Source organism: Balaenoptera borealis (genome assembly GCF_965194805.1).
Source record: "Balaenoptera borealis genome assembly, chromosome: 21".
Lineage (NCBI taxonomy): Eukaryota > Metazoa > Chordata > Mammalia > Artiodactyla > Balaenopteridae > Balaenoptera > Balaenoptera borealis.
This window is the reverse complement of record NC_138880.1, coordinates 17,008,761-17,024,770: the sequence shown is the minus strand read 5'-3', so window position 1 is coordinate 17,024,770 and position 16,010 is coordinate 17,008,761. Positions and strand designations below refer to the sequence as shown.

Below are 16,010 nucleotides of genomic sequence, written 5' to 3'. Positions count from 1 at the left end.
ATATAGGATGCTAAAAGGAATTAAAATGCAATTTCTTTCCCCCTAGATATTTTTGAATGCGGATACAATCCGGCTGGGAAACCTGCCGACCGGCTCTTTTTCCTCTTCTTCACCCAGCTCCTCCCACTCTCGGCAGACAGTGTATGAACTGTGTGTCTGCCCCAACGGCAAACTGTACCTGTCTCCAGCCGGGGCTGGGTCGACTTGTCAGTCTGGTAGCAACATCTGCTTGTGGAGCTGAACTGACTGATTTCTCCTCACACCAGAATAGCCTTTTGTTCCCGTCCGTCTCCTTCACGGTTCTGCTCCGTTTCCCTCGTGATCAGTCCAGAGCTTCTCCAAATGGTCCACAGAGCAACTCCTTCCAGTGTAAGCAGGGATTCGTGCCACCTTCTCTCGTGATTTTCTGTACTGCTCGACACGGAGCGTGTGAGTGACAGAACAGTGGAAAAACCATCTTCAGCAGGAAAACTGGATCATAACTTTTGCTCAGAAGGGAGAATAACATAGGTGCCTTTGCTACGTGAAGTGAAGCACACAGTTTTAGATTTTTGCAGGACCTGGATATGGACTGCACACACATACATGACATAGATGAAATTCCCAGTGTCCAATGGCAAGATGAAATGGGTAACCCTGTAAGAAAACTAGTTCTACAGTCTGAAAGCACAATTTTCCATTCATCTTTTTGGATGTAAACTTTTATCCCTGAATTTTAAAATTTTAAAGCATTATGTAATGCTTGCTTTACTAAAAATTAAATTCAATACATGGTTTTTAACAAAACAAGACAAGACAGAATCCCACCCTGAGTTTTGTTTGTTTCTTTAAATTCAGTGTGTTGTTACTCTTTGTCTACTAACTCTAGCATTTGGTACATTAGGTAATTTTGAAAGCTCTCAGCAATAGAATCTTTACAGAATTAACAAAATGCCATTATACCATCATTTGTCAGATCTGAATGACCTTATATAGTATGTACTTGGCTATTGCATGTGACGTATTTGCTTTTAACCAAGCATCTAATTTATTGCAATATAAGGTAGGATTGAGAGGGACCTACCGATGGTGTGGAATCCATAGATCTTTTTTTTTTTTTAATTCACATGATATCCTTTACAACTAGGTTCTAAGAGTACAATTTTTGTTTGCTTCATTCACTTTATACTTGACTCGGACTGCTAAAATTCAAACATCCTCTAAATAAAAACTGTGATGCCTAATGCTGAGAATGAATTCACTTTCCATTGGAATATCATCTACAGAATTATATCTATGTACTTTTTATTGGAGATTAAGACTTAAGGACGGTAGAAATTAAAGTGAAAATCCCCGCTTAAACAGTAAGATGTACAAATGTTAGTGAACGTGTTGAAAATGTGTTTACTCCATTAGATTCATATTTTAAGGAATTTAGTCACATTCCTTTGCAGCTCTTAATATTTGGTTACTTTTGTTAGACTGTTAAGCTACCCCGAATCAGAGAACATAGTTGCTTCCATCCTCCGAGGCTTCTTTTTGTAAATTAGCTGCTGATATATAACTCCAGAATGCTGCCCACGCGTTTACTACAACACTCCTTAACTCGAATTCTCGCACATTATAGAACCCAAGAACATAAAATTGTATTAGCTATTTCCTGTTCTGGGAAGATGACTTGATTACTCTAAGGTAAGTCTTTAATTTTCACACGTCAGTCCATCTTTTTCTCCCCCATGCACACACGATTACAGGTGTGTGGAAGTTTTCAGTTTGGAGGTCCGTGACTGTAGAATCTTTGGAGTTCAGGACTCTGCAGCACAGGGTGAAGTGGGAGACTGGAATTTATAGAAATAATCTGATTAGTGAAAGTAAGAAATCTGAGTAAGGCAAGCAACAAAGTGAACCGTTTGACCAGAATTCTCTTGTTGGGATAATGTAACACATCGAATACCTGAAAAACCTCCATTCCACTAAATGTATTCTATACTCAGCAGAAAAGTCAGAAAGCTAGTGCAGTTTTTATTACTCTTAAAATAGAACTTGTGTTTGGGGGTTATTACATAAAACCTTAAGTCAATATTGGAGTAAAAATTAAGATGTGCAATTGCTTAAAAAGTCATATCCTAACACAGGAGTTTATTTAAGCTAAAACATTAGAAGTTACTATGAGAAATCCTCCCATTGGTTTTTGCATAATACTCACACGAAGTATAACACAAGAAATTATGATAAATTATGGGTGCTAATCACTGTACAGACCTTTTAGGAAAATGCTATGTATTAATTTGAGACATATCCAAGTTCTAAACATCCCTAAATTAAAACAATTAGAAAGTTTCTTAGTCAAATGGGAACAATTCTTTTGATTAGTGATTAGCCCTGTTTCTAATCTCAGCTCTGTCTTCTACTAATCAGTAAACTGATTTAGGCAGTCTGGGAATATCTCCAGGCTTCAGTTTACTCAACTTTGCAACAAAAGCATTGAATCAAATGGTCTCTTAAGATTCCTTCCATCTCTAACATGTTCTAATTCCAAGAGCAAATATTATAGAAGGTGAAAGGGGCCGTCGAAATTTTAAACTATATGTCATGAGAGGAGAAAAGATAAAAAGTGTTAAAACCAATTCCAGTGAGGGGCTATCAAATTTTGAATTCATGTGTATTTTGAAATGTTATAAACACAATTCAAAAGAAATGTATAAGAGATTTAGACTATGTCTAGATGACGTAAAAATATCTGCTCAGTGTGGTAAAAAAAATAGCATAGTGATACAGATAGCTTTCCTATTCAACACTAAATGGGTGGTTTAAATTACTTGACTGGCTGTTTTAGATTCCTTAGAATCTAAGTATAAACTCAGCTTCAGAGTTTGGACTTCTATTAAAGGCACAGAGGATTGCTCTGAAAGTTCCTTAATTTCCTCATAAAGAAGGCTTGATTCTTTCTTGATACAGAGTTTCTTTCCTTAATTGCAGACTACCCAAACACATTCATTATCTGTTTTTCCAGTACCATTTTTGTGTTACAAAATACATATAGTGCAGTTTACTTAGATGCAAATTTCATTTTTCCCAAATTAAACTCAGAAAAGTGATTCCTTTCAAATGTATTACATGGACTCTAAACTTGGTATCCAGTTTAAGTGGAGAAGGCAGGAAGGGAAGAAGGGAAGAAGGCAGGCAAACAGGCAGGAAGGAAGGATAGAGAGAAGGAAGGGGACTGACAGCATTCCTAGCATTTAAATTCTTAGCTGAAAATGGACAAACAGAGAAGTATTTGCACTCATGTTTTGAGATCAAAAGGAGAGAAGCAGGAAGGACAAATTATTTTTTTTCTTTCAGAATATTTCAGTAAGACACTTCCAAAAAAAAAAAAACTTCCAAATTTCCTCCAAAATTTCTATTCTGTACTTCTTGGTCCTACTTTTTTTTTCTCTTATTTTATTATGAACCATAAGCTGTATAATCTGGTGCAAAACTATTTATCTAAGAATTTAAGATAATTTTATGCTTCATATTTTACATTAACCTGGAAACCTTAGATTTCAGTACTTCATATCTCTGAAAATGGAGCCAGGAGTTCCAGTTGTGTTTCTGTTCCTCTACCTACTCATGTGACCTTAAGAAATATATTTAATTATCTTGGTCATCGTTTACTTCTCTTGGGGAGGGTTACGCCAAACTAGAAGTTTTCTTTGGTTACCTTCATCTCTAAATGTCATTGATTCCCTTAAGAAAAGACTCAGCAATCTTGAGTTCAGTAGCCTGCTCTGAACTTGTTATTATTGACCTCTTTCTATACGTAGACATGGTTGTTTATAAATGTTGAAATGCAGATCTTTCCAGCAGCCAAACACTATTTCTTTTTCTACACTCCCTTTCTTGCTCTAATCATTTGAACATCAACGTCCCTTTCAGAAAACCATGCTTTGTTGACAGGCTTCAGTAATATGGTTAACATTAACGAGAAAAAGTATGTATTTAGGTCTTATTAAAAATGACTATTTAGGAAATTAATAGAAGTATTTACCAAATATCAATACTCTGTTGATCATTCTATGATTACTTATCTCCATCAAACTAAAAAGCATTGGTCTTTTGAAGAAATGGTAATTTGATCACAAAGTCAGTTGCTGAATTCTTTGTAACCTGTTATGCCGTTCAAAATTCCTACATATTCTTCCATTTGAATTACTCAGTTGGACAGTGCCTCATTTTATAAAACTGACATTTGATACAGTAAAACTCCTAATGAATTATATCACTGCAAACCTGGCATCCCTGTATGAGGCAGCAATAGATAGAGGGATTGAGAGTGTTTAAGGCATTTAAGTGCTGTATTTTATAGCAGGTAATATCAATATCATAATATTAAATTATTAAAATAGTTGAAGATATTTAATGGCCAAATTCTCTATATAGCCATCAAAACCAAACTCACATTTGAGTCTCTTATAAGTGAGGTCTTGTCACCTTATTCTTCCAGTAGCTTTGGTCTAATTAGAATTGCTCATGTGACCCTATTTAAAGATACTTGGAGAAATGATTTTCCTCTGTGTACTAGTATATTATAGTAATGAATATTGCAAAATGTTATGATCACAAAGTAAAATAATATTGCATTTTAATTCTTTTAAAACAATCATAAACTAATGAATGACCTCATTGAACACTGTTAGTCATATTGTTTTATACTGCAGTTCATTAGTTGTTTAAATGTCAAAGACCAAAGACTGGGATTTCTATTTTATTTAACCCTACAACACTGCTGCTTCTACTAATTTATTCAAACGAATAGGAGGGCTTATAATTACAACATGAGGTAGTAAACATCCTCCTTTGCAGGATTCTGAGCTATGGATCATTGATTAATGCTTTTGCTTTAAAAGGAGGAATGTGTTAGTGTAATCCACGTACCTTTTATACATGCATAATAAACACCTTGATATTCATAAAGCCAGTATATAAAGACTATATCCTAAAATGGGCCCAGGATGGATTTACTCAGCTGAGTTTAAACTTTCATTGCTTGCTAAAAATTCTTTGGAAAATATAATTTGAAATTCTTTCAGAACCAGAGGGCTATTTTTTTAAGTGTTGATTGAAGCGATTCCATTCTTTGAGAAAGTCAATGAAAAACATTAAAGGAAATGAGGTATAATGAGCTGTGATTCTTTTGATTTTTGCAGTCTTAATATCTCATTTGTTTGAATATTTATAAATAAAAGCCAAACAGGGTTAAAGATGTGCAAGGACATTTACTAACAATGGAAATATGTAATTTCAAGTTTGAGTGTCTCGTTATTTATACAGTTCTTTAAACCAGGTCCACTACTCATATATTTTGTTTTGTAATTTTCATGTAAATGTTTTCTTGTATATAGAGAAATATGAAAAATGGAACTATTTTCTTACACATACTATGCAATATGTTTGTAAAATTGCAATATTACCAAAATTACAAAAGCTGTGCTTTTGTACTCTATCTCGCTTTATGTAAAATCAATCTTTTTCTATTTTAATGGACTATCCCATAAATTGTAGATAACATATCTATTCAAAACTCAGTCTATTGTATCTTTTGTTTAGTTTGGGGTGGATTGGGTTATATTTCTTTTGGGAGAAAATGCAGCAAAGTTTGGCAGTTGGAAACTTTTTTTTTCTCAGAAAATGAGAACTTTGAAGCATGCAATGAGCTCATATAATTTAAGATCTCTCCTGTAATTCTTGTATTTTGTCCTAATTTTGGTGCTACTGTGTAACCATGATTAAATATGATAGTCAAAACAAAGAGGATCAGAACTCATATGCTATCATTTCATTTATTTTATTGAGAAAAAATTCAAAGAAGAGGGATATGAGTATTAGTATTGCACAGAGACCTTTTTCGATTATGCATTTTAAATATCAACTCCATTAAAATATTTTTCAACTCCATTAAAACATTTTTTAAAATTTAGTTTAATCTATATATTTATACTTGCTAGAGATGCTTCTCTTATGAAAGCTGAACATATTTTTCCTCTTAAATATATGACCAATGAAACTAAAGAATTCAAATTGATTTAAAAGTCATGGTCACTACATTTTACAAGATGACTAGCTAATAGTTTATCCATTCTGAAACCTCAATGATTTTATTTTGAGGATAAGACTAGACAAACTGCTCTTTGCTCAAACACACAGCCTACATGATACCTAGCATCACCCACAAATACGCATGTGCAGCGTTGAACATACGCGCGTACTAATTGTCATTTACTTATCTGATGCTGAATTTCTTCACTTCCTTGTTACACTCAAAATATCAAGAACACACATCAAGACAATAACATGGACTTTATTACCTTTTAGAGATGTAATTCCCAGTGCAATACCTTACAAGCTTTGAGAGTGACAGTATTCCTCTTAGGTTCCAAAAAAGCAACAGGAGCCATTGAAAGTTTGTTTGTTTTTTTTTTAATTCACTATTACTTTTTTTTTTTCTTTGCTGTCCAAATATCTCTATACACTAGTTTGGATATTAGAAATAAACAAAACCAGAATCATTTACACTCCTTATAAAAGTTTTTAAATGTTAAATCTAAATAGAAAATAAATGAGTGCTTTCACTTTGGGGAATCATATATACATTTTATAGCTTTATTTAATCTACAACAAAGTTCTGGATGGTTCTAGTAAGCAACCAGACACTCGCAAACTTATTTCCAGCAGATCCTTCACGCCATTTACCAACCAAAGTAGTGCCTGGTGTCCGGTAAACTCTTTTCTCCATTAAGTGGGGTATTGGAGAGTGGAGATCGGCAATGGATATTAAGCCCGATAATTCCAATGCAATATTATACTAGTGTTTTCAGAACAATGGCATATTGCTAAAGGAACAGCTACTGAAGACAACTTGTATAAACTGAAATTGTTGCTGTTGCTTCTTGTTAGTTACCAAGCAGAAGTTTACCTTCTTTTTTGTGTCACATGAAAAATTTTAGAGACAAGAGCTATCACCATGCAACATTTCATTGAGAATGAGTCTAGAACTAAGTTCAAGCTCTCCAGGAAGGTGTGGCATTGTGGTCTATCATGTCAAAAGTTCTGGAGTGATTGATTAATTGCACTACCTCTGCTCTATTTTAGCGGTGAGGTGGTCTCAAGGTCTTTCAACTCAATACAGGGCCTCGCTTTCCCAAAATGTAAACTAAGGGGGTTAAATTCAAAATATTTTTAAATGCATCAATGTTATCTTAATATCCTTTAAAATATTCATGTTTAAGTCTGTGCTATATAGAATTTACTTTTACGCCAATGTGGAAGTATAACATATAGAGCAATGTACTGAAGTGAAATAAACAAGGAACAGAGGTGAGGTGTTGTCAAGCCCTTGATACATTACGGTCCATTACATAATTCAGAGCATGCAACGGAATTACCTGGGTTATGGGAGTTATCTGAGCTCCAGATAACAATTTTACTTGATAATCAACTGTTCAAAGAGAGAAGTACATGAACCAACATTGGTTAAGCATATATTCTTTATTTTACACTGAATTAAGACAATTTATGTTACTCCTTTAATTATAATCTCATATATTTTTGTATTAAATTTAAGTAATCCCAGTTTTATAAACATGAAAGCTGTCTTTAGGAGTGGTTAAGTAAATCACCTGTTGTACTTTTTTGCGTTTTAGTTTTTAGTGCATGCATTTGCTCATTTATTTACTAAATGGTAACAAGTATCTCCATGTCAGGCACTATTCTACTATTCTAGACACTGGTAAACAAACAGTGGTTTAGCAAACAGATAGAGAACTCCATGACTCTTGTGGAGTTTTGGGGCTGGTAAGGGAATGCAGAAAAATTAATAAACAAGATAATGTGGTAATATGAGAAGTTCTATGAAGAAAATAAGCAATGAGATATTGATAGGGTGAGTCTCACTCATTATGGTAAGCAGTTTAAGAAGAAGGAGAACCTTATAATTTCAAGTCACAAAGGCTTTTGTTATTACATTTTCCGGGTGTTGTGCAGTAGGCTATATGCCAACCCAACCACTTAAATACCAGGATGCCAATTTGGAAAATAGTCATGAGAACAGAGACTGAGAAAATTTATTAGATTTCGATAACATAAACAATGTTTTACTGGTAAAATACAAAGCAAGAATAAATGTACACTACAGTTTTAAAATCTACAGCTGGAATCCAAGTTATAACCTGATATCACAGTTTTCATCACAATCTCTTGTGAGATTTCATGTTTTGGCTTTGGACATACTCTCTTCTAACACAGACCATTATCCCTGTTGATTTTATCTCCTGGCTGCATGTGGGAAATTATGCTTGCTTCAGTGTGAGCATGATACATTACTCAGCATCGACAAAAAGTTTTGTACTATGGAATGCCTCTCCCCACCAAAATAAATCTCAGAACGGAATTCTAATGATAAAAAATATGAGCTTTGATGTCCTGGGGGGAGAAAAAAGACCGCTAATTCATTGTGCAATCACATTCTACCAGAAGGATTCTGGTAGACTCAGAGTCTACTTTTGGAATCTAACCCATGCAAAATGCTTAAGACCCTCAGTTTTGCTTATGTTATGTTGAATGACTTATTAGTTGCTTTTCCTTTTGATGGGTCTGTTAGAATAAGTTAGTAAAATTGACCTGAGTATTATCACAAAACATATCCCAAGCTAAGGCAGTTTTGTCTCTCTCTCGGATGAATCTGTTGAGTCAGGTATTCCTACATTATTCTGGGATATTTTAGGGGTAGTTCTAACAGGGAGTTGCAAGATTCTCCTTATGGTTTGACAAGATTCTTTCTATCCCTGCAATGCTATAATGATTGAATAGTAAATTATCAATCTTAGTATCTTGAATTTCTCTGAAGGCATTTTTAAAATATTTGTCATTGAACATGATAAATTATGAACTTATACCTTGGTCATGTGCCCCTAAGGGAAAGTGGAATCATATAAGTGGGGTAGGGTTTGGGGTACTTTATTCTTTTAAAATTGGGCATCCTAAAGTTTTGTATTGTTAAGGTGACCCCAGAGTACAGTCTAATAAATCTTTATGGCCAACCATATTGATTGATCTAAAAATGGTATGGTATTTGAAAGCTCCAATATTTAACTTGCAAAATATTTAACAAATTATATAAAGACATTTAGACCAGATAATTGTTCAATTCAGAAACTTTAGATTTTATGGTTTTTTTAAAAGAGTACACAGACCAGTTCATCTCCCTGAATACAGCTTGTTATTATGTTGGATGGTTATCTTAGCATGGTTACCATGGAAAAATTCATGGTGGTAAATACTTATTAATTGGAACAATTAAAACAGAGAAAAACAATTGAATCAGAGGGCCAGTATTTAATATTATCAATTTGTAGGTAACCACCATTTTCATTGCAATAACTCTCTGGTTTTCAAGGATGAATTAGATTCAGTTTGAAGCTACAACTATTGTCAATGATGACATGAAAAATATATTTCCAGGCTCTGACTGATTCATCAACTTACCACACTGCTTTAAAGAAAATTGACCTACCATATTTTCACCACCCCCTGAATGTGTACAACTGAATAACGCAAATATCCTCTAGACTCCTAAAAATATATATATATTTCTTCTAAGAAGTGGTAAGTGTCATTTGATAACTTATTTTAAGTTATTTCTTTAAGAGTGGCCCAGAATAATCTCCTGTCCATATTCAGATCATGATTATGAAGGTCAAAAGATCATTTATCTTACCAAAGATCAGGAAGTGGAAATAAAACTAATCGAAGTTATTCTGCCTCAGCTTTCTCTATTTGTTTTTGTTCTGTGTTATTTATAATCAAAGTTTTATTCTGCAGTTTGCAAATACTTATATAGGATAGTTCTCTACTTTACATATTTCCAGAGTTGAAGTAAGATTGATCTAGTTGGATTAATATGATAATGTGGTAAATGCAAAAACTGTTAAAATTTTTCCTGGCATAAACTCTTAACAACTATATGCAAGATAAATTAGAGGAATATTTTAACATGGTGGCTACTTTGTCTAAAATGTATAGTATTTTTTAGTGTAGTTTAGCCACTTATTTTCAAATTTAAGATGTGCTGAAAGTGTCAAAGAAAATTGACATTATATCTGCAATGTTGTGTTAAATTGTTCTGCTATGGTAGGGAAATATATTTTAATCCATTTTGTGTAACAGCAAGACTTGATCTGAATTGTCAGGAAATGATTTTAGCTTTTGTCTTACCTACCAGCTCTCTACATTCTGTAATGCTGTGCAAATGGATAGTCAAAGGGAATTCAAATGCCTATTTACCGAATAACAATGTTCGGTCATTGTCCATAAAACACAGTGTTCAAATATGGGAATGAATTATAGGAACTATATTACATTTTGAAAATTAAAGGGAAATGAATAACCAAAAAATAGTCAAAGATTAAAGGCAATTACTCTCATTAAAATGCATAATTTGCTTTGAGCTCAAAGCCATTATTTGCAAATATGATCTTCTCTATGGTGGCTTCAACAAATTCAATAACATATATTGACAAAATAAAAGGCAAATGATATCCTTCCAAGTGTTGCAGTTTCTACAGGCTTGGTTTCTCAGTCCATAGTGTCTGGATTAGCCTGGTTTTTCGTGACCTCAGAAAAGATGAATCATTTCAAAAATCAATAAACAGAAGGAAAAGTACATGGCTGAAAGCATTAATTATTCACTGTTTGAATAAGTTGCATTTTTCTGATTATCATGTTCTGAAGATGTATCTAAGTAATAATAATCTGGTACTTTAAAGTTTTAATTTAATTCTCTGAACTTCTCCCAATTACATTTATCTAATAGATTAAAATATAATTGGGACACTTTTCATTACCCAGAGAATCCAACAAAATGGTCTTAACCTCAAATACCCAAATTTCCTATTTGAAAAATCTAAGGACTACAACAAAATAAAGCTACTTTCCAAAAGAAAAGATTGAATTGCCCTACCATAAAATAGTTATTGGAATAACATTTAAATAGAATTCCCTTAATTGCTTAAGTATAGAAAATTAGATTAGTTGCATCTTATATTCATCCTGCACTAATAGAGACATGCTGTATTTTTATCTGAAAAATGGGCTACTTGAACTCAAGTATATGGCTTTTCAACAGAAATGACTTTGTGATTATTCAAAAGGTATAGGAAACTCTTCAGAATACAATTATGCTTACCCAATATTTATATTACCTAACACATACACCCTTAGTTTCCTTTGGGAAATGTAGGAGCAGTGTGCTAATTCTTCACAAGGACTTTCTTTGGAAGGTCCATGTTTATTCACGATTAGAAATTTTGTTTGCAGAAAAACACATTGCCTATCTTAAGAGTGTGCTGGAAACATACCACTTTTTTTCTCTTGGTTATTTTTTTTAACTTCTTGTTTCAAAACCTTACGTATTTTTAAAGCATGATAAATTTTTAATTTTTCCACATATAGAGTACAATTTATGTTTTTTAAGAAAATGACAATATTATACCTAAATACAAAAACAATAACCGCTATGTATTTTTTACAACAAGTAAAAAATAAATTTTGGCCTCATAACTCTACTTTCTGGGACAATATAATTTATATCTGTAGAGCTAATGTCCCTATATAATTTTAAGGTGTATAAGCACTTCTTCCAAAAGTATAATATTGTACAGTTTAATTTTAAAATATCACTTTAGTTATTGTTATAATAAAATATTTACATTCCAATAAAATCTCTAAATAGTATACTATATACTTTTAGAAATATGTTTTTATTGGGATTATTAGAAAAAATATACATGTAATATATTGTAAAATTTTAAAATGTACGTTACATTGGATTTTTCAAATAAATGTAAATAAAAATATTTAGTAAAAATTATAGTCAAATGTGATAACTTTGTCTCTCATATCACGTGGAAGGCTTTGCCATGTAATAACATCATTTATTTTAGGAAGAAAAAAATTCCCTGGGAAAATAGTAGTAAATAAATTATATTATAAAGAATTAAAACATCTACCAAAGTGAATGCCAGATTGAAATAGTCACTCAAAATACAGACTGGTCCTTTATTTCTTCTTTGATAATTATGCCTTTTATTTTTCATAAGTGAAGATGTTCTGCAAATACGCACTTTCTTCAATTATTTTTCCTGTGAAACCGCAGCCTATGAAAGAAGGCAATATTTAACTCTAAGAGGAGTGGGTTATAAATCTCTTAATGCAGACTTACATGTATTACGTTGAATCAGTGTTTCCAAATGTTTGTTTCGTTGCACTCCATTTCCACAAAATATAAACAAGAATGTGAAAAAAAAAAGTCATATGGACAAAAAACCAAAATGAAACAAACAAAATGCACAGCGCTAACAACAAAAATCATTGGAAAGACCGGACAAGTAAAATCATACATATCTCTTTACTTGTTAAAAGCCTTTAATAACTATATATAAACATTAGTATTTAATAACTTCAAGATGGTGATACATTTTGCAATGCCTCTCAGTTATTTAACCAAAGAACTCTGTTTTGACAGAAAATGTCATACTGAAGCATATCTTGGGAAAAGCTGCTCTAGGTTTTTCGGCAGTGAACCATACAGTTAATTGAGATTTCACTTACATAAGTCACCACATTACTGTACAAAGAAATACTCTCCAGCCACATGTCCTTAGCACATGCAGGTAGCTTACTATTTTTTAAATTAAAACCTTCTAATTTATTGTAAGAATTTTTCATGTGTTTTATTTACCCTGCCAGTTTGAATTCTGATCTTCTCATGTCTCTGCCTTTGGATAGTCAGAAGGCTTCTATGCCTGCCTATTGATGGCAAGCATATTTATATATTTCATAAAACTTGTCTTAGACCTGGATCATTTCCCCTTTAACAAGAGTTCGGATTGCATCTTGACTAAGGCCAAGATTTTGTGAATTTGGAGAAGTGTGACATTTTTATATTTAGTAATAACATATAGAGCTAGCAATGCTATAATCCCATAGTTATTTCATAATACTTTCCTTAGACAGTATATTTAAAAATTATTTGTTCCCAGAGCACCTTTTACTTTATTTTTTAAATTTAGATCTTAAAAGACTTTTGTTAAAGATTTATGAGAATAAAAATCTATGGTCTTTGATTAAAATATTCTCTTGTGAAGAGGTAAATGAGGATAAACCCAGCTTTGACGATAAGGAGAGCCAGTAGTCAGATAATCTCTTATTCATTGATTCAAATCTCTGTCTTCTTTTTACATTATTTGTAAGCATTAATAATATAATCTTATTACTTCTAGACTGTACCTAATGAATTAGAATGCCTGATGCCCTTGCAAAAGGATACCAATAACATTTTTAGTTTTTAAAAAACTTCCCAGTATTTTAAAAAACAATTCATTTACATTATTATGATGACATCCAAGAAGTACTATTTCAAGCAAAAGATGCAGAATAACAAAAGCACATTTCCAGACTATGAGAAGCCCAGCACTCTCATAAAATATACATATTAAATAATTTTCTCATTCCTCCCTTTTGGAATCATAAACTGTTATAAATATATACTACTTCAAATTACATTTAAAAAGGAGGAAACATCAATCCAAGAATACAGGAAAGAGCTAAGAAACATATTCAATATATGTGAAGGTATGAGCATATATATTGGCAGGAAAATAGAGCAATATATATGAGAAAGAGTTAAAAAATACATATTACAAATAGTTCCAAGTCAGAAATAGATTGTGGATTGATTTAAAGTTAGAGACATCAATGTCCTTCAACACAGTCAGGGCCAGATTATTTTACTACTGATTACTACAGGAAATATTTCAATAGGACAAAAAACCAAAGACTATCTGATGTCAAAAATGTTTCCACTAGAGTCAAAGATATGCAAAAGTAGCCTATCATCTTTGTAAAAAACTATCCATAAAATACAGAATCTTTCAGTGCAACTTAGTTCAATTTACAGATATTGTTTAGGGAAAAGAACAATATTGCAAGGATAACTACAAATAAATGTAACATGAACAGAAAGCAGAATAACCAATGATGGGGAAAATGTGTACATTTGACAGAGTTCTCAAGAAGCTGAACAACAGTGCCTCATGAGAACATAAGTATGTACTGTATATGCACAGGGTCTGAAGGACAGGAAAACCTATTTAGTTATCTGTAGGAAAAGGGTCAACACTCTTTCTCTGCATTAAACATGTACAGAGGTGGCATAATGACCAATACTCTTAGGAGAGAGAATCAACCTGAAAAACTGTCACGCCTGCCCTACTCTTATGAATAGAGCAATGACAATAATGATAAAGTAATATTAATGATACTCAATTACTTCTTATCCAATGACTACTACGAGTCAGCCATTCCATAACCATTTTCTAGAATACAAACAACGACACCTCAAAATGGATATTATTGCTCCCATTTTACAAATAAGGAAAAATGAACCTGAGACCAAGAAGCAGAACTGTAAACACAAGCTGGTTTGACTAGTTAATCATATTTCAAAGTTGTCTAAAAAACCACTTTGGAAACAGAAACAACAGGTTTGCGAGAAGGAGGTTAGAAGTCTAGAAATGAGCATTAATAACTTTTATCTTTTCTAATTAAAGATTATTACTTAATTATTTTCTATCTATATTGAGAGAACACATGGTAATGGTCATTTGTTATGTTTTCTGCCTACTAAGCGCCTTTTAAATACTCTTTCTATTTGGGGAACCTGTCTACCTTATAAGTCCTGCTCACTGAAAGTGGAGACCTAAAAGCTAGGGTGTGAGCATGTGACATAGATATCGTGGATCAAACACACCCATGCAAAACTGCTTTGCAAGCTTGCTTCCACGTGAAATCCATTTTCAGGCAAGTGCAGTACTGAAGGCACCCATTCTCTGACAGAAGTCATGACATCCTGTGCCCAGTGTCATCAATGCAATTTCTTGTCTTTACCTGGGATCAGTGGTGGTCAAGTCTTCACTCTGAAGCTGAGTGCTATTGAATATCCTTTAATAAGTTCCACTGTGGACTAAAGTGGACTCTGGGTTTATTTTTCTAAGCTGCTATTTGTATTTGTATGCATGTGGTAGGTTAGTTATGTTCTCTCCACGTTGGAGAAGTGGCCTTCTGTAGGAGGCATCCTAGATGTCCCAGCAGTGCACTCCCCTCTCGTCACCCAAGCTATACGCTCCAGGGGTTCCCCCTAAGAGGGCTGCGTGGGTCCTTCTGTTGTGGTGGGCTGACTATGTGGGCGGTCTGGTAGGCTTGGTCGGCCGGTAGTCCGGGGGGCTGCCAGGCCCTGCCCCTGCGGATGCTGCCGGCTGCTGTTCAGCGAGGCCTGGTCACCAGGCGGCTGGTTGTGGAATCCTCGGGGCCCCTGGTTCGCGCTGGCTCACTGGTGGCTGGAGTCAGCGTCCCAAAGACTCTGGGGCTGTTGCCCACCCCCTAGCCGGTGAAGCCAGATGCTGGCGTTAGTGCCGGACTACTGGCCGGCAGAGCTGGTTCCTGGAGTCCGGCTACAGAGCCAGGGATGCGAGCGCCCGTTTCAGATCACTGAGGGGGAGGCCGGTTCCTGACCCAGTTGGGTATGGGGTCCATGGTGTCGGGAAGGTAGTGCGGGCCTGCTAGTGGGCGGGGCGAGGCCAGCTGGTTCCGGCAGGGCCTGGCCTGCGCTGAGGCTCAGCGCTCTCTCGCTTCCGGCGTCTGTCTCCTGGCGGGCGAGGCTTCCTGGGGGGAGGGGCCGGGGCCTGTCCGCTGGTGGTGGAACCGGGTCCCGGCCCTCCGGTGGGCTGGGCCGTGTTTAGGGGCCTGACCAGAGGCAGCTGTGGGTCCGTCAGTCTTCAAGCAGCCTGTCTGCTGATGGGCCCAGTCAGCTGCGTGGCCCGAGGAGTCTCGGGAGCTGGGGGGAGGGCCCCGGGCATGCGCCGGCACCGGCGTCCTCGGCGTCCTCGGCGTCCTCGGCGTCCTCGGCGTCCTCGGCGTCCTCGGCAGGAGGAGCT

The 16,010-nt window shown here is 34.9% G+C and overlaps 1 protein-coding gene across 1 annotated transcript in view; it reads left to right on the top strand.

Moving 5' to 3' along the window:
* The window catches only part of SGCZ (sarcoglycan zeta), a 929,817-nt gene extending 914,424 nt beyond the window's left edge, over window positions 1-15,393 (top strand). Inside the window, exon 8 of the mRNA XM_082375047.1 lies at window positions 47-15,393. Within this exon, the coding sequence (XP_082231173.1) occupies window positions 47-241 (195 nt within the window). The 3' untranslated portion in view covers window positions 242-15,393. The remainder of the gene's footprint in view (window positions 1-46) is intronic.
* The last annotated feature ends 617 nt before the right edge of the window (window positions 15,394-16,010 follow it).